This window comes from Actinia tenebrosa, unplaced genomic scaffold, assembly GCF_029948245.1.
Source record: "Actinia tenebrosa isolate PJP-AT-01 unplaced genomic scaffold, QUT_ActTen_1.0 PGA_scaffold10__47_contigs__length_13832649, whole genome shotgun sequence".
Lineage (NCBI taxonomy): Eukaryota > Metazoa > Cnidaria > Anthozoa > Actiniaria > Actiniidae > Actinia > Actinia tenebrosa.
The window spans coordinates 11,372,847-11,396,108 of NW_028292570.1; the positions used below are offsets into that span (position 1 = coordinate 11,372,847).

General features: G+C 37.8%; 3 protein-coding genes across 4 annotated transcripts; 2 read left to right on the plus strand and 1 right to left on the minus strand.

Annotated features, from left to right (window-relative positions):
* Positions 1 to 3,408: 3,408 nt before the first annotated feature.
* LOC116299190 (uncharacterized) lies at positions 3,409 to 22,798 on the plus strand. Its single transcript, XM_089026940.1, has 9 exons — positions 3,409 to 3,505; positions 3,661 to 3,775; positions 14,494 to 14,638; positions 15,664 to 15,963; positions 17,585 to 17,747; positions 18,098 to 18,539; positions 19,446 to 20,241; positions 20,489 to 20,645; positions 21,059 to 22,798. Exons 3-9 carry the CDS (start codon positions 14,504 to 14,506, stop codon positions 21,256 to 21,258), a joined length of 2,193 nt encoding a protein of 730 aa, XP_088883066.1. The 5' UTR covers positions 3,409 to 3,505; positions 3,661 to 3,775; positions 14,494 to 14,503; the 3' UTR covers positions 21,259 to 22,798.
* On the plus strand, positions 8,195 to 9,708 carry LOC148913034 (uncharacterized). The gene is made up of 3 exons (XM_089026939.1): positions 8,195 to 8,614; positions 8,687 to 8,944; positions 9,042 to 9,708. The coding sequence occupies exons 1-3, from the start codon at positions 8,340 to 8,342 to the stop codon at positions 9,196 to 9,198; spliced, it is 690 nt and encodes a 229-aa protein (XP_088883065.1). The 5' UTR covers positions 8,195 to 8,339; the 3' UTR covers positions 9,199 to 9,708.
* LOC148913035 (uncharacterized) lies at positions 9,431 to 14,093 on the minus strand. Of its 2 annotated transcripts, none has more exons than XM_089026937.1 (11): positions 13,470 to 14,093; positions 12,940 to 13,147; positions 12,587 to 12,827; positions 12,149 to 12,506; positions 11,737 to 12,027; positions 11,371 to 11,557; positions 11,014 to 11,265; positions 10,697 to 10,868; positions 10,454 to 10,602; positions 10,009 to 10,200; positions 9,431 to 9,919 (listed from the first exon to the last, which is right to left on the minus strand). In XM_089026937.1, the coding sequence occupies exons 1-11, from the start codon at positions 13,827 to 13,829 to the stop codon at positions 9,795 to 9,797; spliced, it is 2,535 nt and encodes an 844-aa protein (XP_088883063.1). In that variant the 5' UTR covers positions 13,830 to 14,093; the 3' UTR covers positions 9,431 to 9,794. The 2 variants fall into 2 exon arrangements, with proteins under 2 accessions (XP_088883063.1, XP_088883064.1); XM_089026938.1 differs by having other exon boundaries at positions 11,830 to 12,027; positions 13,470 to 14,088.
* Positions 22,799 to 23,262: the final 464 nt, after the last annotated feature.

A 23,262-nucleotide genomic window follows, 5' to 3' on the forward strand; every position in this document is an offset into this window, starting at 1 on the left:
AAATAAACTATGACGTCATCCAAGTAACGACGAACAAGACAAGACATGAGCATGATGATCAGAGAATAACCAGTCGATCGAGATGCCTTGCTTTACGACAACTTCAACATGGGCTACAGACCTGAAAATAGGGCTCGAATCCAAGCAATACGTGGTCCAACTCAAGCGACAAGTGGGCTGCTGTAGAGAAGATTATCAGATCTTTGTCAACGGCAAAGAATTGCAAGATCATGGGCTGACTTTCACCCCTTGTGGTCCACTCTGCTCTTCCGGAGGAACATACGAATGGGTGCATGAAGGACACCACTTTCATATTATGGATGAAAGTCTGTCGTGGAGGAAAATAGATAGACGTTTCAGGCTGTTTGTAGATGGTATAGACGTCGATACAGGACTAGAGTTTGCAGCGTTTTGGCGTAGAAGAGGCATTCAACTAGTTGTCCTCGGCTCTGTCTTCATATTTCTTGCAGCATTGGTATACATTCTCGTTTTCGCGGTCTTCAAAGTGCATACGAAGTATCTTGGCAGCATGTCAGGCGCGAATGTGCTGTTTTGTTTTGGCGTCGCCTTTATTATCACTGCAGTGATTGTGTTCAAGAAATACTCTCAACCAAAGTCCTATCCTTCTTCATCATCCTGGTCAAATGTGGATTACCAATCCTTTAGGAATGTTTGAGAGACTTTGAGATAAAGACGGTCAGTTGTGGCACGAAAAAAATGTACCAACCTCTCATTAGATTAACCAACACGCTGCCTGTTTTATTGTTATATTACATTTTTCCTCAAGGGATTTTTCTTAAGGGATTTCGAGTCATTTGTTTGCACCCCAAGAATTATAAAATTTATAAAGCATAAAGTTACTCAATAATTCATGAAGGAAACACAATAGAAATCATGACCATGGAGGAGGTTTTATATCTGATATAGATTCGTCTTCATTTGCATAAACTTGAACTTGGATTTTCTCTATCAAACTTGGTTCATTTCGTAAAGAATTCAGTACAATATGAGAACATACATCATGAGTTTTTTAAGTCGTTCAATAAACTCGCAGATCATGTCTGCGAGTTTATTAAACAGTACATAATTTGAATCTTGATGTTTTACATATTGCTCCAACTACCAGCAAATTCAATTGCTTTTTAGATGTGCTTCTCATCGAAAAGCCTAAAGTTTTATAAACAGACATCCTTACAGTTTGCTGTGCATTCTATAAATTTTCCAATAGTTTCCCCCTCATATCCCATAATGTATTGATTTAAAAAATTAACGGAATCGGTACCGTATCGGTAAAAAGTTTTATTTTGACTTAATATAGACTTAATTATAGTTAACCCTGCAGTTGAGTTGATTAGTACTAAACATTTGACAAACTGATTGTTTTCATGTGATGTCATGGCTAGATAGGGTAATTTGAACTAAGTTTACTCGTCCTTAGATTTTTTTTTTTCAAATTCAAAGATGTGGTTCATGTCTATACTGGACATACTCCCTCTAGATGTGATCATGATGCTGTGAGCTACTTTTCTCAGTTAACCACCAATTGATAAAAACGTGACTGCACTTCGGTCACATGGTTTAAAAAAACTTGTCCCCCACATGCAGGTACAATGTTCAACATTTGCATCGCATGATTCATTTGCACTTGCAGTTAACATAACAGACTCAGAATTTTTTCTGAGTCTTTCAATTTGCAGCTGCATAAGTTGCTTCATATTCTGCGAGGATCAGCTCAATTTGATACATAACAGATATTACCAAGTGAAGGCAATAAAAAATCGCAACTACCTCGGTCTAATGGGAGGAGTAGTAGCTGAACTGATCCATGTAGGAAAGAGTAATCAGTAAATTTTGGGGAGGGGAGGGTGGAGAAAACTTGTCAAAATGTGATCTTTATCCCCGGCTGACATGGGGAAGGGTGACTGCACAATTATGATATAATGGCTTTTTCAATATATTTGGTTTTTATATATGTAATGGCTTTTTATATGTGTAATGGCTTTTTTATATATCAGCTTTTTCAACTCAATTTTGTAAGAAAAATCACAGAAGCTAAAAAATTGAAGAAATAAAGTGAAGAAAAGAAGGAAAATTAGTAATGTAAACTTCATTCCTGTAGTTTATTTTCTTCTTCCAATATACTCAGCCATAAAGTAATTATCTGCAATGCAAGGCTCATTACAAAAATTTTTTTTTTTTTGAGTTCCTTTCTGCTATACTGAATTAATTCTAGAAGATTAATATTGTGAATATGTTTCTATGGGCCAAAAGTTTATATAGGAAAAGAATGACTAGAAGTTTTTTGAGTAAGATATTTCAGCTTTTTAGAAGATTTTCTCAAAAGTGGTTTTGGGGGGGTGGGGTGTGGGGACTAGGACAAGCAAGAGAGAAGGGGCCTCTGGTCACACTCCTCCCTCTCTCTCCCTTGCCCCCAAGCCCCACACTGCCTCTGGCACCCGGGTAGGGGAGTTAGACTTGTAAATTTGGTAGCAAAAAGTGAAAATAGAAAAGACCGAAAGACATGGTCCAATCTGCGTGCCACCAGATTTTCTTCCATCCCCCTTCGATCCCTTCAATGAATTTAATTTTACAACAAAATTTTAAAACAATTTTTTTTATTTTTGGTTACAAATTTTCTTTATTGATAATTTGATAAATTTTTATGCAATGTTCACTACCCTTGGGTAACCTATAGTGATCACAAATCTGGATCTACTAATAAAATAAATATATATCCACATGCAAATGAAACATTGATATCAAATTATAAAATTTTTAATTAATTTAAATGAACTTATTGCAATATTGACTCATTACATTTTACAATCATATTATTCGCCGAAAGGTGAACTGACTATCAGTGAATATTTACCAAGATGTGAGTCTTCGAGCAGCGAGATAAACATTACTCATATTCACTAAGCCCGTAGTGAATAATTATTGTTTTAGACTTGAATTATAAGAGAAAAAACAAAAATTCAGAATAAAAAAGCATTTTAGTATTACTTCAGCCCTGGCAAACTTTTGGAATCCTCATAATCACCACTTAAGCAGTAAATATCGTCTCGGAATCACTGCTTGCTCAACCAGTCACAGCATGCGAAACTCTATATTCAAGTCTATAAATTATACTAATATAACATATAATTCAAAATAATAACGACCGCCAAAGGCCGAAAACCCATGAAAAAGTTTTTAACTAAGACCTTTGGAAGTGCGATTTCTAGTGTTTTGAGAGGTATTTACAAGATTTTTTATTGCATTTTCTATTGATATTTTAAAATCAAATTAGATTATTGGTCGGGAGATAAAAATCCCCAGAGCACCCCCTCCGGGTCCCGAAAACACAGGGAACCCAGTCAACGTTGGACCCTCCAATAAAATGAGGCTTCTACCCATGCTCCACTGCGAACAAGAGACCGTCCTACTCCAGGTCTACCCTGTGATGTTTTACGATAGAGGATTTAATCAAAGGGGCTTTAGCAAGAGAAGTACGAGAAAAAAGGTAATAAAATAGACGGTAAAAATTCATTTGGTTTATTGATAATGCTACGATCTACTGTAAACCTTTGAAGAAAAGTACGATTTATCCTCGTGTTGTCCCACGCGACCTACTCAACTCACCCATTATTTAACGATCTTCATTGTGTTTCTTTCTAGTTTTATCCTCGGGGATCGACATATTAAAAGCCGACAGAGAAAAGGAAGCGATTTTTTACGAATGATTATAAATATATTTTGATTCCATATTATATCGACTGAAATTCTCTTAAGGGTAAGTAGAAAAGCTGGTACCGACAAACTTATTGTATTAACAGCTAGTTGTATTATAAGTTATTACAATATGGCAATGTGACTGTTCAAGGGGGGTAAAGCTTCGCGTTGCAAATTTACGATTATTTGAAAAAAAGATTTCATGAAAGGCTTTAGTTTGTACCATCATGTGACGGCAGCCATGTTAGGAACTATTGCAATTCATTGCGTTACTTTCTAGTTTTATCCTCGGGGAATCAACATTGAGAGCAGACAGAGAAAGCGAAATAATTTTTTTCCCAAATGGTTATTATATTGTGATTCTATAATATTGTGATTCTATATCTTATCGACTGGTATTCTCTTAAGAGTAGGTAGACAAACTTATTGTATTAAAAGCTAGATCTATTATAAGTTATTACAATATGGCAATGTGACTGTTCGAGGGGAGCTAGTATTAATGTTTCGCGTTGCAAATTCACGATTATTTTAAAAAGATTTCATGAAAGTCTTTTACACAATCATGTGACGGCAGCCATATTCACCACTATATGGGCCAATAATCTCATAGATATATTGATGGTTTTCATAGCCGCCATGCTGGATAAATTTAACACGTATAGAACGGTCTGAACCCTTGAGAATTTAACTCAAGAATCGGCGATTCAGTCTTTAGTTTATATATTATCCAACGTGGCCGTGGTGTCTTTTGTTATTTCATTCTCTAAGGAGTGATGGGAAACCAGCAATATTAAGCTGCAGCATATTTCTTCGCCTTAGCTGCAGGGTTAATTTACAGTCAACGAACGTCACGCGTGAACAACTATCTACAATAATATAGCGCGCCAAACCGGACAAAAATATTTGTATCAAATAGATAAGACTTATAAATATATAACTTGTTTTAAGAAATATACGACTTGTTTATGAAATATGAAACTTGTGGCGCTAAAATATACGACTTGTTGCTAAAATATACGACTTGTTGCTGAAACATACGACTTGTTGCTGAAATATACGACTTGTTGCTGAAATATACGACTAGTTGCTGAAACATACGACTTGTTGCTGAAATATACGACTAGTTGCTGAAATATACGACTTGTTGCTGAAACATACGACTTGTTGCTGAAATATACGACTAGTTGCTGAAATATACGACTTGTTGCTGAAACATACGACTAGTTGCTGAAATATACGACTAGTTGCTGAAATATACGACTAGTTGCTGAAAAATACGACTAGTTGCTGAAATATACGACTTGTTGCTGAAATATACGACTAGTTGCTGAAATATACGACTAGTTGCTGAAACATACGACTAGTTGCTAAAACATACGACTAGTTGCTAAAATATACGACTAGTTGCTGAAATATACGACTTGTTGCTGAAATATACGACTTGTTGCTGAAACATACGACTAGTTGCTAAAACATACGACTAGTTGCTAAAATATACGACTAGTTGCTGAAATATACGACTTGTTGCTGAAATATACGACTAGTTGCTGAAATATACGACTAGTTGCTGAAATATACGACTAGTTGCTAAAATATACGACTAGTTGCTGAAATATACGAGTTGTTGAAATATACGACTAGTTGCTGAAATATACGACTAGTTGCTGAAATATACGACTAGTTGCTGAAATATACGACTTTTTGCTGAAACATACGACTAGTTGCTAAAACATACGACTAGTTGCTGAAACATACGACTTGCTGCTGAAATATACGACTAGTTGCTGAAATATACGACTAGTTGCTGAAATATACGACTTGTTGCTGAAACATACGACTTGTTGCTGAAACATACGACTAGTTGCTGAAATATACGACTTGTTGCTGAAATATACGACTAGTTGCTGAAATATACGACTTGTTGCTGAAACATACGAATTGTTGCTGAAATATAAAACTTGTTGTCAAAAGATAAAACTTCTTGTCAAAATATAAAACGTCTTGTCGAAATATATATTTCGACAAGAAGTTTTATATTTTGACAACATATATAAATATTTCGACAAGAAGTATTATATTTTGACAACATATATATATATATTTCGACAAGAAGTTTTATATTTTGACAACATATATATATATATTTCGACAAGAAGTTTTGTATTTTGACAAGAAGTTTTATATTTTGACAACAAGTTTTATATTTCAGCAACAAGTCGTATGTTTCAGTACCCTGGGGCCCAGAGGCTATTGCATTCTCGCTCCGGCATTTACTATGCTCGTTCAATGTTCCGGGAAAAGCGAATAGAACCTCTGGAGCCCAGGGTAATGTTTCAGCAGCAAGTCGTATATTTTAGCGCGATAACTTTCATATTTCATAAACAAGTCGTATATTTCTTAAAACAAGTTATATATTTCTACGACTTCTTTCTCTTTTACTCCGACGAAGGACTAGCGTCCGAAACGTCAGTAAGTTTTTTCATCTTTTCACGGTGTATAATTTACCTTTTCATCATTACTTATATATTTCTACGATAAGTCGTATATTTCTCAAAATAAGTCTTATCTATTTGATACAAGTATTTTTGTCCGGTTTGGCGGGCCATATACAACAGATTCAATTTAAAAGATTTATGTTTGACTGAAATAATTATTTGAAATATTCGATTGAAGATTAGAAAACTTATTTCCGTGTTCATTGAATAAATTTCCTACACGAATCGCCCACCATCATTATTGCTGCGGAGAAGACAGACCCCTAATTTAAAGTCAGCATACGATAAATCCCGTAACGATTTTCAGACAGTATGTCGGGAACTAATTGTCTGACCATGTGTTCAAAAAAACTTAAACACAGCATCTTATAATATTGTTACTGTGGCAACAAGGCTATAAAGCAACTTTTTGAAATTTGTATTGATTATTTGATGATTGAATAGCAAGTGTTGAAAACTTGAAATTAATATTACAATCTAAGAAGCGTAGGATATGTATAATCGTTTGAATTTATGAATATTTATTTCAATCTTTGAATAATTGAACAGAAACTGTTCACGCGTGACGTTAGATGTACTTGAAAAGCCAGTTAATTAAAAGACAGTTAGGAAAAATCAAAGTTGATTTTATTTCAGCAAAAGAACCTTTATAGATAGGGTATTTCACTAAACACGATCGAAAAGTCCAAGCTCAATTTTATTTTTGTAAAATTTACGAAATTTTGAAAAATCGATTCAAATATTGATTATTCTTAATTCTAATTATGCACGAATCGAAAGCCAACTTCGATAAGCACTAGACGGCGTGGAAAGCAACCAATTTATATATATATATATATATATATATATATATATATATATTTATCAACTATTTTATTTTCACTTATATTTAGCCTCACAAAATCCTTTTTTTGTGATCCAATCGATGGTCAAATTGTTTTACGCGAAATTTAGACTCCAATATCTCTGCTGGTACCTAACAAATCAAAAAGTAAGCTGCATCACATTAAAGAACGTCTCTTCTAGTGTCTTTGGGCCAAAACGGAGCTTCTACGAATAAAACGCCAACCCACGAGCGAATTTTATTTGGAGGCGGTGAAGCACGAAATGCAACTAACTAATTTCCAACGCCGAGTGGCATTAATTGATTGACAATATGCAAAAATATTACCGTAAAAGAAACTTGCAATTGTTCTGTTATATCTTTCGTCACAGAAGTGTTTTTGTACAATACAATTGTGCTTTTTAAGCTTATTATTAATTGATGGGTTGCAAGCATTCCCAAGAGAGTTAAAAGACAAAAACATGGCGGCCATTGTGGTACCGTTAACAATGGATGCTAATGAGAAATCTTTTGTTAAATGGTACCAACATGGCCGCGATGACGTTACGTGCTAACGAAGAATACATGTACAGGGGGACAATGCCAACCAAGGCAACCCAGACAAATTCTCATGCGAATTTAGCCAATTACGTTTGAATATTTAAATAATAATCTGCAAAATATCAGCATTTTACCCTTGAGAAGCTAGCTATTATTATACTTTATATGTGTCGGTATGATCAGGAGTGGACGAAAAACAGTTTGAACTCCATAATTCGTCACTCCCAGACAAATTTTCGTACAAATTAGCCAATCAGTATTTAAACAATTTCCCTGCTATCAGTCTCTCTTCTCTTTCTCTTTCTTCTCTTTCTCTCCCTTCTCTTTCTCTCCCTTCTCTTTCTCTCCCTTCTTTCAGGCGGGGAAGAGGGAGACTCTGCCGATGTAGAGCGTTTCCTTTGATACACCGCCGTCCACGATTGTGGACGAACAACATCAGTTTTAAAGTGCACCTCAAGTGTAATTTTTCCCCTATTTGGAAGTGGAGATATACACATATAATAACGAAAAATAATAAAAAAAAGGAAATTGAACGAATTGTTGATTTTTTTAAAAGATTTGAAATTCCCGGTTTTCATAACAGCTCCGCTCATTTGGGGGACTGGTGCGAATACGTCATCGGGGTGGAAGGAACCAAAGCTATCTTCATTTCTTGTGTGTAAACTTTATGTTGTTGTGTCCAAATTCTTCGCCAGTGCATCAACTGTTTCGTTTAAAAAAACTAGTTTTCTCAGAAAAACATATTTATGGCAACTACAAGCGCATCATGTAGCTCAAAATATGATTCCTCGTCCGATATTACTGACTTCGAGCTCGAAGACAACACGGCCGGCGAACTACCATCGGAACTAACATGTCTAACTGAGAATTACGACTCTGAAAACGATGAGATACCTTATTCTGATGAACCTCTAGCCGATGCAGAATGGATATCTCAATACGATAAAGAAGTGAAGCAAATCGAAGAACAAGAATCAGAACTGAAGTCTCGGTTGGCAGGAACTGTGCTTGTTAGTTCATGGTAAGCTTTCGTACACATTGCAGTCTTACAATTCGTATATCTTCTAAATCGAAGGTCACGAATATTTTTCAGGTGTAAATGCGGTAACTGCAGCGTAGCCCTTCTTCAAAATATTAGTGAATGTTACTGTTGTGATGAGCTGGATGGCTGTGGCGAAGCACTACAAAGCGATCTTGTTCAGGATGATGTTGGAGAGAAAGAGCTTCGATGTATCACCGACCACCCAGGATTCCAGCCGGTTTGTTTGGAGAAGTGGAGTCTGCGATTGGCGGCCGATCGTTACAACACGAAAAGCAAAACACGATATCGACAGACTGGTTCGGAAAATGAGTAAGGGTTTGGCATAAATATACATGTGCTTTTTCGAGTAGCAACGTTTCTACTTCGATCTCCAGAGCACTGATTATGAGTCATTCTTTGATCCTAGTTTTCTACGAAGTGTTGCTTACAGAGAATTCTCCCGAATGGTATATGGCTACTTAGGTAAGAAGAGGATCCCGCTACCAGCGTGTGCCTATACTACAATTAGGCAAAAGTTTATGTCTGACCAAGAATTTACTGGTTTTGACCTCGATGAGAGCTAATGACTCGCTATCATAATTAAAACTATTTAATATACTAGAGTACAAACACTGCAAGTGTGCAACATAAATACCACTAAATAATGCTAAATAATGCTAATCCTATTGTTTTCTATTGTTTGATTAGCACTATTTACTACTAAATAGTGCAAAGTGTTGCACACTTTTAGTGTTTGTACTCTAGTATGAGAGTAACAACAACAAGCAATAAATCTTTATCATTTGTAGTACCATATGAATTCAGCAGTCTTATCTTTTTATTATGCATTCCTTGAAAAACGTATTTGTGCAGAATTGAAAACATAATTTTTGCACTTCTTTCAACATTCATGTTCTTCTATGTTATATAAGTATATTTGATACATGTGGATTTCATCTTTGGTCTGAACCTTACTGTAATCCAGAACAAATCATTTGTACAGTGCATGCTACTTCCTTGTCAGGAAATAGAATGATTCCCCTCTTTTAAGATAGTTTTAATCTATTATAAATAACACTTATAACTGTGAATAAGTGTCATGGATTTTCCTTTTAGCTAATTTATTTGGGTTGTCATTTACTATGGGTTTTTGTTTTTATTTCTTGTATCTGCTGCACTGCTATTTCTGATTTCGGGGACAATCAAGTAAAAGGTGATGCCCTTTCATGGGCCTTTTGCATATTCTACAGCATGGTTTTGATCTTGCATTATCTTGTGGTGCTGGTTGCGGAGGAATCTGAGGTACTGAAAGAAAATAGCATAAGATAGTCCAACTAACTTTTGAAATTTACAACAAAAAAATCCTTACTTTTATTTACTTTGCATACATGTACCTGGTGTAGTTGGTGGGACATCCTTTACTGTCATTGCCTTGCGTGCATTACTTTTCTGGATAGCTTCAGCTCTGGGTTGTTTCACCAGCATTGTGTTCATGGGTGGTGGAGTCATGTTGACGAGATCTTGCATAGCATCTTTAAGGTACTGGCTGTTTGTCAAGAATGTCTGAAAGATTTCTTCCACATAGTCTGTGAAAACATTACATTATGGGAATCAAAATACTTGTATATGTGGTTCTAGGAATGCTACTGTTTTGGTTTTCATAAACTTGTGAAAATATTGCACCAAATTAAGAGCACCACAGTTACTGTGTAACAAGTACACAGAATTATGGTAAGAAACCTAGCAGCTGTAATTACTTATACTGCTACTAGAATTTCTACTGCTTTTGCTAGAATTTAATGATCATTGATTGGTATTTAAAAAATGTATTCTTTTTACCAAAATTCTGGGTAATCCTCTGCTCTCTCACTGTGGCCTCTCCATTTTTAAACTTCGGGTAAACCACCTTTATTCTGCTTGAACCATCGGCTGTTGTTGAAACATCTCTGTGAAGATTCATATTAAAATGGACAGCAGCCAAGATATGTCTAATAAAACAAGAATTTGACAAGTATTAGCAATATTAGGCACTGTGAATCAACTTACATTTTTATAAAACTTTCCATGGAGTATTTTTCATACCGGCAATACTGTCCACTGTAGGAATATGCAATCATTTTTGGTGAAAAATGGTTAACCACAGAATGGAAGCCTTCGAGGCAGCTGGTCTGAGACAAGGGAGAAGCTTGCATGATGCCATCTATGAGGCTTTGCTTAGTTAGAGCTTGTACCACTTTCTCATAGAGTATGCTATCTGCAAGCAACAAAGATACTCCAGTGAACAAACCTTAGAAGATAGACAGCAAGATTAAATATATAGAGATGTGAATGTGTTTGATGGCTATATCAAAATGCAGTGCAGTGTTTTTGAAAAATACAAGGCATAGAATTTTACTAACCCTTTTGCAACCATTTCCGGTGAGGAATATTGGGCCCATGATGGCATTTGTTAAACAATGCATTTCCAAGATTAGTGTGCTTGTTTATAATGTGGTCCAGGTAGGAAATGAATTTCGCCCATATCACTAGACCATTACCATTGTGGGTCGATGTCGCACTCCAGTGGAGGTGGTTTTCAGCAGGCTTGATCCATTCTGACAATACCTCACATCCTGACAGTTTTGCAATCTTGGTGAGAGTTTTGCGAATTTCTGATTGAAATATTGATTGTAATTATTCAAATAAGCACTATATCATAAAAATCATATGAAAAAAATCCAATATCAAAATCCAATATAATAAATATATATACATACTTTTCTTCAGGTGCCACAGGTCAAAATAGTGTGTTATATTAGAATAATTTTTCTTCATACAGCTTGTAATAGTTGTGTGCCTGTCAGAAATAAATGTTGATATCTCCAATTCCAGTCCCATTAAAAAAGTCATTGCTTGTTGGAAACCCATGAACTCCATGGCAGGGCTGTTTCCTGCTTGGTTTCTCTAAACAAAGGTACAGTACAACAATTTAAAAAAGGTATTTATCATTATCATCATAATGTAGTTATGATTATTTTTGTCATTATTATTATGACTATCATTGTTATTATAAGTATTGTCATTATAAAGTATACATGAATAATTCAACTTGAATATGATTATCAAAAAATCTTCATACTTACAGTACTTTTGATTTTCTCCCACTTATTGTTCAGGATAGTTATAAAAATAAAGAGAAAAACTCTACTTATTTGCTGTATTGCTATATACTGTACCTGGATTAACTCGAAGTGTAAAATCATTGGGAGAGTGCGACAAAACATTGTGTATGCTCCAAATTTAGCTGAATGCCCCATGCTGTCGTGGCGACCATCTCCAGCCATCACAAGGGCACTTCCCAAACTTTTCACCTTTTCAATCATTTTCGACTGGTATGCTCTCCAATATAGCAGAATGGTAGGGAAGAGTTTTGTCTAGAGGGAATAAAAATGACTGCAATGTATTAAATGAGATCAAAAGCAACAGGTATTGATGAAAATAATGATGTTAGTAATAAAACCAATCAAAAAATATGGCATATGTTTCCAAACCCACTCTTTGATGATGGAAGAATGAAGCCAGGGACATACATCTAAGGCCCATGTGTTTAAACATAGTGAACACTTTCGTGACTGATCCTCCACTTAACAGTATTGCCATGCACAATAGAAAATTCCCAGCAGGAATTTTCATAGATGGCATGTTTGGTTGACTTGACCAAACGGTGTGTCTTTTAGGACATTTAGGACTTGAGCAGTCAGTTGTCACTACAACCATGGTACCAATTTCTTTTGCTTCTACAAGAGGTTTTTTTGCACCACAAGAATGGCAAATTTGGAAGAGCATTAGCAGCTGCGACCAGAAAACAATGAACTTGGGATGAGTCCTTAGATTGTCTTCTCCTACAATGAAACTGAACAAGGGAAAGAAATCAGGATTTGTTATCATGTAAGTCCTGATGTTACACCAAAAATATGGACATGGGAAATATACCTTGATGGTTGGTTGTCCTCTTCATCGGTTATCGACGATTCTGTTTCTGTTTCTGTCTCATACTCCATGTCAACCTCATTCTCGTCCGATAACATCTCTTCATCTTCGTCCGAAGATAGACAATCTTCTTTACAAGGATCATCAAGGTGATCTTCAACATTATTCTCGTGCGGTGGTGCACTTTTTTGGCCAATGGAGTCTTTACAATACAAAGTTTCTAGCTGCTCTAGTAATTTCTGGTCTACGAAAGATAAATAGTTGACAAAATTATAAATGCAATCTAGTTGTGCCGTAATTATAAGAGTAATGGAATACAGTTTGTTTGTTTTCAAGGAAAGTCCGACTTTACTAACTTTTTAGTTTTTCTTTCCTCAACTGTTCTTTCTTTATCTTCAAATGCGAACGTAGCGTGATAATCCTGTTTCGCATTTGTCGTTCTTTCGACGAGGATTGATGTGGTGTCGGAATAGTGGAACTCTGATCGAGACTCCAGTGTTTTCCCGGAGTTTGCTGCTGGTGCGTTGACATGATGCTGGGATGGTTTGTGTCGTCTCTCCTTTCCTATATAAGAGAAACATTTCAAAGAATATTACCGTAATACTTAATGATATACGATATACGTTTTCTGAAGTAAAAATCAACTCGCGTCATTGATTTCCGCGACTGGTGACACTGACTGGATATCATGCTCTTCTGTCTGCATACATGGGTCCCCTACAGTTTCAGCGACCTTTTGAGATTGCCTTATTTCTTTCATGATCTACGAAATATTTTACGCACACCATCAGTACCATAGATAAGCGAAATCTATTCGATTAAGTGAACAATTCCCAAATCCAAATATAAGCATGAAAACATAGTTATCATTGCTGACTAAGCTTACCTTCCTACGCGTTCGCGCACTTTGTGGTGGCGCTTTCTCTTCGTCGCTGACAAAAACAGTTGGATACGCTATTATGCCAAAATCATCTCGCCGTAATCTTGGGTGAACAGGGTTTTTCAAGCCCTCGATATTTGAAAACATGGTTTCATAGTCTTGCGACTTGAAATGCTTTGAGCATATTGCGGACCATTCTGATGGTTGCCAGTGTTTGCGGTGAAGGCATACGAAGTCAACCCATCGTTTACGTCTTTTTTTCGCTTCTGGGCGATCATCGTTAAAGAAGGGAATCGTATGCAGACTGATGCCTTCTTTCAAGTTGGATTCACTTTTACAGTGAGTTACAACACAATATTTAGGCATTTTATGACAACAAAATAACTTCTTACAAAACTTGTACAATGCTTTGCAACAATAGGTGGCATGACATCTCACCCCGATGACGTATATTTTTCTCGTACCAGGACTTCTTGTGACGCGGTGCTGACATGTTGTGAGTGACTGGACACTAGTTTTTTGCGTACTTTAAAACGCTGTAAAAGCTTACGAATTTCTCCAAAATGGGAAAAAAATGCAAAAAAGTATTACTGAGATATTGAGGATTTCTTCCAAATAGGGGAAAAATTACACTTGAGGTGCACTTTAAAACCGGTTTTTAACCGATTACATGTAGTGCGCATGAGCAATGTTTGACGAGAGCGGCTGTCAAAATCATGACAGCGTTGCTAAGTTACGCCACGCATGCGCGACAGAAATAACGTCCTACATCGGCAGAGTCTATTTTTCTCTCTCAACCAAAACAAAAGGAAAATAGGCTCTGCTAGCAGGGAATTAAACAATAGAATCAGCACAGATTTTCATATTTTTTCTTTAAAAATTTTACTTTATACCAGTGTGGGTATGATCAGGAGCGAACCAAAAACACTATTTCAAATTCCAGAATTTATCAATTCATCTGTTACTCGTCTGTTTGTCAAAAAAGTGATTTGTGAATTAAGATAATTATATTTTTTGTATCATTTTTTAGGTCCTTTAGAATGGGTTTATTCAATATAAGTGTGCTACGACGACGCTTCCTCAGAACCAGAAAAAGAAATGTCTATATGGTCTTGTTTGTACTTCTAGTTTCATCGTATGCTTTATATTCTTATCTTGGGCTTCCCTTTGTGAAGGTAATGTGAAGTTACACTGCGAATTGCCCTCTATTTCACTATGACGTCACTGCTTGTTTATGTGGGGGATAGAATCGCCAAGTCCAATAGAAAATTCAACAAAATTTGCTCCTAGCGAAACCGTTTAATCTAAAATGGCCTGGTTTTCAGATAAAATATGTGTTAATATGTACTAAAAAATATTCTGAGCGTTTGCTGGCTAGTCTACTTCTCTTCGTGGATTGATACGGGTTTTAGAACAATTTTCGGTGAATTTGCGTTGATTTGACCCCCTCCGACGACCATGATGCTTTGCGTTTTAACGATAGATTATTTTGATGTGACGTCATAGTGAAATAGGGCAATAGCGAAGCGCAACCGTGACGTCATAAAAACGAAGACAAAGGCGAAATTCGGACAAACAAACTTACAAGTTTACTTTCAGCAGATAATTTTCACAGCCGATCGCAGTTGATCTTAGTTTACATGGGTTATTATTGTAACTTTAAGTAAAAATAATAAAATCGGTTCATATAATCCTCGTAGCGGTTAAACAGAATGCAATGTTTGTCCGAATCTTTAAGCTATTTTTAGAATAAGTGCGCTGCGCTATTGAAAAACCATGGGCACCTAGAAGTATTTCAAGAATGTTTCTTAGCCAATCAGAAGCGTTATTGTTATCTTCCGTTATCTTGTGGTTTGAAAGTCAATAGACCTTATTCGTGGCGTGACAATGTTTTCCCAATTCCACGTGACGAACCTCCAGGGGATCCATTTTCTTTTGTTTTTACTCTTCGAAAAATTCATGAGTATCCCAAAGGATACGAAAGGAATAGCGATGATATCCCGACGAGTTTCAAAACAATAGCTCTTCATTCCCCCAGACGTTTGTCACGCTGAATTTGGGAAAACATTGTCACACCACGAATAAGATCTTTTCTGATTGGTCAAAGAACAATAGAACATTCCTAGAATATTTCTATATTTCTAAATTTCACATCACTGACATCACGGGCTATCAAATGAATGTCTTAATTTCTTTTCAGATTGAAAACATGGACCTCCCTTTAGGTGGCGACTTCTCCTGCAAAGGATCACAAGTGCCGGGAAAATGCGCGTTCTATCTTGAACTACACGCCCGTGTTCCAAGAAAAGGGAAGGCTATGTGTAGCTGGATGGGACCTAAATGCAAGGGATTCGTCTATAATTCTGGTATCAACTTAATCATTCTAAAAAATAGCATCAAAGGGAGTCCTAAATATTCACTTGGATTTGAGTTGTATGTGAAGAAAGCTTACGTTGATTTGGTTCATGTCGTCATTGAAGAGTGCGCTCCAAGTTTGAAGGTAATTTTGGAAGATATTTTATTTTATTTTATTTTATTTTTACGGAGAAAGTAGGAAAACTAAGAAAGATATAAAACAAATAAATCGTGAAACTTGGCTTTCACTTGCATCGTCGGAATCGGAGTCGGAATCGGAGTTGGAATCGGAGTCATCAGCAGTTAATACGAGTGAAAATCGATCGGCATAATCGGAATCGGAAACAGAGGCCTCGATTTGATGTATAGTGGTTTTGCACCATCACGTGACGGCAGCGAAACGAGTGAAAAACGTCTGGGCATGCTCTGAATCCGTATGCGAATTAGTCAAAACATAAGTAAATTTGACTTTCAAACATGCCTGATAAATTGGACTTCACAAAATGCCAAAACTTATTGCCCATGCTTGAAACTTAAGACTAATTCTTTCATATTGTGTTTGATAATACAGTTATCTTGGTCTGACAAAAGTATACTCTTGAACTTTTTTGTATACTTGGAGAAAACAAACATTGATTTTCTCACTCAAACTCTTCAAGATTCTTAGAAAACGTGCTGAAATGCACGCATGCGCGAACGTTTTTCTGTAGTGTCGACGGCAGCCATGTTAGATGGCAGGAACAATACAATCGTTTTACTTAAAAAAGAATTCAATTCCCGAGAGCAAAGGGATTTCATCGTTCTGCCATCTAACCACAGGCAGTCCAAGCTAGATTATGGCGCCGGCACGTGATGATGCAAAACCTCTATATGTGCTTTTCTTACATCGAAGAGAGCCTGGAGAAGAGCATTTTGATTGGTTGTCAGCTTCCGCTTCCATTTTCAATATTCTAGTTTTCACTTGTCGTAAGATCGGAGTTGGACTTCGGAATCGGAAGAAAATGGAAACCTCCGATTCCGACTCCAATTCCGAAAAAAAGTGAAAATCAAGCTTAAAGGCGCGATTACTCAGAGCAATTTTCTCTGCAAGTTGTCTCGCAACGGTTTTGCGACGTCATGATTTCATATAATGAGTTATTCATCACACAGTTTCCTCAACCAAAACGACTTTATTACAGATATTTTCATAAACATGCTACCTCGATGCTCTGAGTTACGCGCTGAAATTTAGTTTTTCGCTGCCGCCAGTCAAAAAAATGTGAGGTACCGACTGATTAGTTTTGATTGAAAGCAGCGGAAAACCAAATTTCAGCGTACAACTCAGAGCACCGAGGTCGCATGTTTTTGAAAATAGCTGTAAGTAACAATAACGACAACGACAAATAGTTGGCGTCAATTGCCCTATTTCACTATGACGGCACTGCTTGTTTATGTGGGGAATGGAATCGCCAAATCCAATAGAAAATTCAACAAAATTTGCTCCTAGCAAAACAGTTAATCTAAAATGGTCTGGTTTTCAGATATAATATGTGTTAATATGTACTAAAAAATATTCTGAGAGTTTGTTTGCTATTCTACTTCTCTTCGTGGATTGATACGGGTTTTACAACAATTTTCGGTGAACTTGCGTTGAATTGACCCCCTCCGACGACCATGATCCTTTGCGTTTAAATAATAGATTGTTTTGATGTGACGTCATAGTGAAATAGGGCAATTAGACATGTTGAACAGTTAGGTACTTATCCCTTTATTCCCTTCCCAAACAGGATGGACCAGCATCAGATCAAGTTTCTGACCTTGCATGTCACATCCCTAAACTGAATCCTTTTGATGAAACAATCATGGGACTGATACAAGAGAAAACCCTGGAATGTCCGGGCAAGTCAATTACACAATATGATGGAAGTACGTTGACTTTTATAACTGAAGGTAAGTCGATATTACTCGTTCACCTTCACTAAAGGCCCGTGTAAACACACGGGCGATTTTTGCGTCCAGTTTTGAAAATATAAGAAATTTTGTATCATGCTTCTAAAATAAAACATGTCCTTTCGTGCAGATGCATCACACCAACATCCGTCTGTCCGTCATTTATTCCGTCCGTCCATCCACCCATCCATCCATCCATCCATCCATCCACCCACCCATCCACCCATCCATCCACCTACCCACCCAACCATCCATCCAACCATCCACCCAACCATCCATCCATCCATCCATCCATCCATTCGTTTCTCGATAATTTCATTCTTTTATTGGTAAATTCTTCTCATTCCCAGGAAATGACGTACAGGAAGTGACGTATGAAACTATAACTCGAGAAAATAACGACTTCGGTCATGGAATCGGCCGAACTGGAACACTTACGAGATCAAAAAACACAGTAACACTTAACCATGATGCAATTCGGGTCAAATACAGAGATCGTCATGGCAACAAACAAACAGACTTTCACATCGGGGTATCTCCTTTACAGGAAGTGACGTCACGACAAGGTATAGAACCAGATATTCCACTGAACACCTTGATTCTCGCTTTTGATTCGACTTCGAGATCGCATTTCGTTCGCAAGATGCCGCTGACCAGAAAGTTTGTGGCGGAGGAACTTGAGTCGTTCTTGTTTAATGGGTACAGTATAGTAGGGGATGGTACGACACCTGCGATGACTGCACTGCTTCTTGGGAGGTCTGAAGAAGAATTACCTGAAGCAAGAAAAGCCAAGTAGGTTTAAGCTAGTAATTAGGGGAGGGGGAGGGGAGGGGGCTACTAGTTGTGCTGGTGCTTCTACTGTTAGGGCATACTAGTACTAGGAAGACTAATACGCTATGTTCACTACTACCACCATCACCACTACACCACCACCACCACCCACCATCACTTTACCCACCACACCACTACCACCAACGTCACCACCAACACCACCTCCACACACCCACCACCCCATACACCACCACCAGACCACGACCTCACCACCACCACCACCACCTACCACACCACACACACCACCACACCACACACCACCCACCCCCCACACCACCACACCACACACCACTACCCACCACCACCCCCACCCCTACCACGATCACACACCACGATCACCACTACCACCACAACTACCACCACACCACTACCACCACCACCACCTCTACCACACCACCACCCTCACCATGATCACCACCACCATACCTCTCCACACCACCACCACCTCCCACCACCACACCACCACAACCACACCACCTACCCACCACGACCACACCACCCTCTACCACAACCACCACACCACCACGACGCACACCACCACCACCACTCACCACACCACCACACCCACCACCACACCCACCACCCCACCACCACCCACCACTACCACCACCACCACTACCACCACCACCACTACACCACCACACTACCCCCCTCTACCACCACCACCCCTACCACCACCACCACTGTTCTCGGACTTAGCATCGCATGTGAGTAGTGTTTCTTGAGTGTCTCCAAGGGTTTTTCTCAGGCACCCATTTATGTCCTAACATGCTAGCTAATTCCACCTCCATCTTTGGGTTAACCACAACTGTCCCCAGGCTCACCATTATTACCGGTCAGCGGTCAACACCGTCGTTTTCATTTCAGGGGTGGGGATTACGTCGACAAGTGGCCGTTCATCTTCGACGACCTCCACAAGCATGGTTACGTCACTTCCTGGTCAGAGGACCATGCAAAATACGCGGCCTTTCAATATCGTCTGAAAGGGTTCGTCAAAAAACCTGTAGATCATTTTCTAAGAAACTTTTGGGTAGCAGCTTCCGAGCATACTGATGGAATGGAAACTTATTGTCTTGGCCCTGAACTTGGCTTCAAGAAGCGCTTTCGATACATAAAGAGTCTTTTCAAGGCGTACCCCAAGAAAAGAAAGTTTGCTCTGTCGTTCTTCGCACTTGGTCACGATGATGTGAACTCACTTGGCTTACCCGATGAGGACCTCTCTACATTCCTTCGTGACATGAAGGAAAGCGGTTACCTTGACAACACGATGTTGGTCGTCATGGGCGACCATGGAATTCGATATGGAGCAATACGCAAGACTATTTTGGGTAAATTAGAAGAGCGATTGCCTTTGTTGTATATGGCTGTTCCTAAATGGGTTAAAGAAAAATACCCGGAATTTATTCGGAATTTAAACATCAATACGAATCGGCTAACGACACCGTACGATCTTCACGCAACGCTGCAGCAGATACTTTCCAAAACGCACAAGAAAACGTATACGTTTGGTCAGAGTTTATTTTCAGAGATTTCTAAATCTCGCACGTGTAAGGAAGCGGGGAATCCGGCGCATTTCTGTCCGTGTATTGATTTTCGACCTGTTGATCCTCGTCATAAACACTTAAAACAATTTGGTGAGGAGACGGTTCGATGTATTAATCAGGTTGGTGTTGCGGGATTTTATCTTCTTTCTATTTATAATCTTTTTTACATCTTTTGGGTCCCTTCCTTCCTCCCTTTCTTCTTTATCACTTCTGCCATTCTTTCTTTCTTTCTTCAATCCATTTTTCTCCCTCCCTCTCTCCCGCCCTCCCTCCCTCTCTCCTGCCCTCCCTCCCTCCCTTCAACGTGTAACAGAGAACACATCATTCAAATCGGTTAAGTTTAAAATTAATTGTTGCGTTTTTTAGTTAATTAAAGATGAAAATCTCACCGAGGTATGCTCGCTTTTGACTCTTGAACGAGTCGAGAACTCTGTTTATCTTGCACCAAACGAGAAAGTGCAAAAGTTTGAAAAATCTGCCGACGTCGATGGTCGAGTTGTTGCTGAGGGGTCAAGATCAAAAGGTGAGTTGCTAGAATGGAAAGTAGGCGAATTTTTGATTCTTAATCAAGAAGATCTCTTTGTCGCTCACTGTTTTACCATTTCAGACAACGTGTCATTCTCTCGCGAATATGGATAAAACTCAAACAAAGCCAAAATCTTTCTTTTGGCTGCTAGATATTTGAATACTCCTTACAACAATCCCATGGACAAAGTTTATGTTTACTTATTTTGCAATTTCGGATGAGCATAAATCAAACATTGTGCAGGGTCAAGACCGGTTCAACATCAAAAGTGAACAAAGACCTGATAACAATAGGTTTCCTAACCATTCCCCTCTATTAACTATGGTGTAAATGAGTCTGTAATTGAGAAACACAGCATTTATTTGGAACTCGAAAATGGTCTATTAAACTGGTACAACTTCATCTTCCAGGAATGTGTAATTATCAAGCTCAAGTAATGACGTCACCCAACGATGGTATCTATGAGGTCACAGGTCACGTGAGTGGCATGATACCTCACGTGAACCCACAGATGAGTCGGCTTGACAAATATGGTGATCAGCCCAAGTGCATTATGGACTCTCGACCTCACATGAGAAAATTTTGCTACTGTAAAACAAAATCGTCATAGGTGTGGAACATTGAAGGAAAATGCCTGCAAATGATGTGTGCGGCAGGAATTATTGTGCAGTCGTTACCGAATATTCCCTTGAGATATAAATAGCAATGAAACAGATGCCATCTTGGTTGATCTAACAAGAGAAGGTTAATAAGGAATGCTTTGTATAGTCAACCAACATGGCGGCTGTGATGTAACATGCACTCCAAGAATAGCAGACGTTATGGGTGCATGCACATGAGACAACAAGCAATGCTTCGACCCAATAGCTTCACTTGTATGATTCTTTAACAAAGGAATATTTCATTGTGGGCTCAACTGTGTAATAACAGCTATTAGCAAAGAACACAAAGGTGTTAGGACAAGCATGACATGGAGGAATTGCTTCTCAAAACCTCTCGACTATTCGAGTATTCAAATGCATTAAATATCAGCTTATCTAGTGGGGGATTTTCTTTCCCCACGCCCCTCCCCTAGATCATCCGCCCATGGAAAACAAAAGCAGAAATCAGAATAACAAAACAAGAAAAATGGCTCTTTGCTAAGAGTCGTCAATAGTTTGACTGTAAATAATCTTATAATCTTATAGTACTCTGTAGAGTCCCAATTAAATTCCTCAATTTTGTTGAGTGCATTATAAACAAAAAATCACACAGTCTTCCTGTACAAATTAGAATTTATAGATACTTGTGATGCTTTGACAGTTCTCAAATTGGACTCGCCTAAATATAAAGGGCTTGTCCAATTTTGAAAACTTTCAAAACATCACTGGTACCTATAAATTCCAAATTGTACTCGTGATCGTGCGATTTCCTACACAAATTCATTGATAATTCATGACCGTTATGAGTTTTTTAATTCTGATATAAATTCATGTTCATTTGCATGAACTTTAACTACTTGGATTTTGAAAATTTTAGTAAAACACGAGTGAGATGAATTGAAAAACTTTGAGTTGTATGGAAGAAAGTCTTTCAAAATTTTATATTTAATACCTAAAATATTACTTCTCAAGCTATTACAGTAATGGCTCTTGAATATTCAAAGCAGGAGTTGCCAATAAGTCGCATAAGTATGCTAGTTACTGAGTCCTTGTTTTAGTCAAATCCAACTAGTTGGTCAAATATGTAGATTAAGACAAAATTTAAATTTAATGTTTTGATTTTCAAAGCTGGCTCTTTTTGCTAATAGTAAACCTAGTATTGCTTATAGCCTAGTAGTTGTTCACCCAATCAAAATGCAGCATTGACAATAGACCACAGGTTGATTTTGACTATTATACAATATACAATCCACTACGACTCTAGCGTTTTCATGTGACGCCATAGCAGCTATGTACATACAATACATTTTCTCTCAGGGAATTGAACTTTATTTTAAGCAACAACTGTGTAGAAAGTTTAATATATTTTGTACACCAATGTGGCTGCCTTGTGACACAAGTGAAAATGCTCTATATCGTTTACGACATGGCCACTCATATTGTATACATGCGACTGTGTCACCCTCTGTAAAAAATCAGTCAAAACTATAGTAAACAGAAAAAAAAGGATTGTTTTACATCTTAATAGATGTGGTACCATAGGATGTTTTTAATTTCCAACCATTTTACAGTTCTGTCCAGTGACCACTAATAACAGTTCCAGGTCAAGGCTGGAATTCCAATGCTTCCCATCATGCGCGGCAACCTGGACTTGGAACTATTATTCATGGTCACTAAACAGAACTGCAAAATGAAGTATTCTTTTGATTATCACTTTCTTGTTCAACAGTAACACATGACACAATATAATGGATACAACATCAGAAAAGGATTTTTCTCTTGATTCAAGGGTTTTTCTATGGGTTTTTAGAGTTTTACTTTTTACAAATACACTAATTCTAGTTCAATCTGCGAGTTAGCCTTGCCCTGACTTAGATCAGCCCAGAGGTTGTTTCAGGGTTTGATCTGTGAGTTAGCCATGCCCTGACTTAGATCAGCCCAGAGGTTGTTTCAGGGTTTGATCTGTGAGTTAG

Bases quoted from the DNA above. Each gene is read 5' to 3' on its own strand.
- LOC116299190 (XM_089026940.1), top strand. From the start codon at position 14,504: ATGGGTTTATTCAATATAAGTGTGCTACGACGACGCTTCCTCAGAACC. The intron at 17,748-18,097 runs GTAAGTCGATAT...TCTCATTCCCAG, and splicing joins GTTGACTTTTATAACTGAAG to GAAATGACGTACAGGAAGTG. The intron at 18,540-19,445 runs GTAGGTTTAAGC...TTTTCATTTCAG, and splicing joins CCTGAAGCAAGAAAAGCCAA to GGGTGGGGATTACGTCGACA.
- LOC148913034 (XM_089026939.1), top strand. From the start codon at position 8,340: ATGGCAACTACAAGCGCATCATGTAGCTCAAAATATGATTCCTCGTCC. The intron at 8,615-8,686 runs GTAAGCTTTCGT...AATATTTTTCAG, and splicing joins ACTGTGCTTGTTAGTTCATG to GTGTAAATGCGGTAACTGCA. The intron at 8,945-9,041 runs GTAAGGGTTTGG...CTTTGATCCTAG, and splicing joins CAGACTGGTTCGGAAAATGA to TTTTCTACGAAGTGTTGCTT.
- LOC148913035 (XM_089026937.1), bottom strand. From the start codon at position 13,829: ATGCCTAAATATTGTGTTGTAACTCACTGTAAAAGTGAATCCAACTTG. The intron at 11,558-11,736 runs GTAAGTATGAAG...ACCTTTGTTTAG, and splicing joins GGGAGAAAATCAAAAGTACT to AGAAACCAAGCAGGAAACAG. The intron at 11,266-11,370 runs GTATGTATATAT...TATTTCAATCAG, and splicing joins CCTGTGGCACCTGAAGAAAA to AAATTCGCAAAACTCTCACC.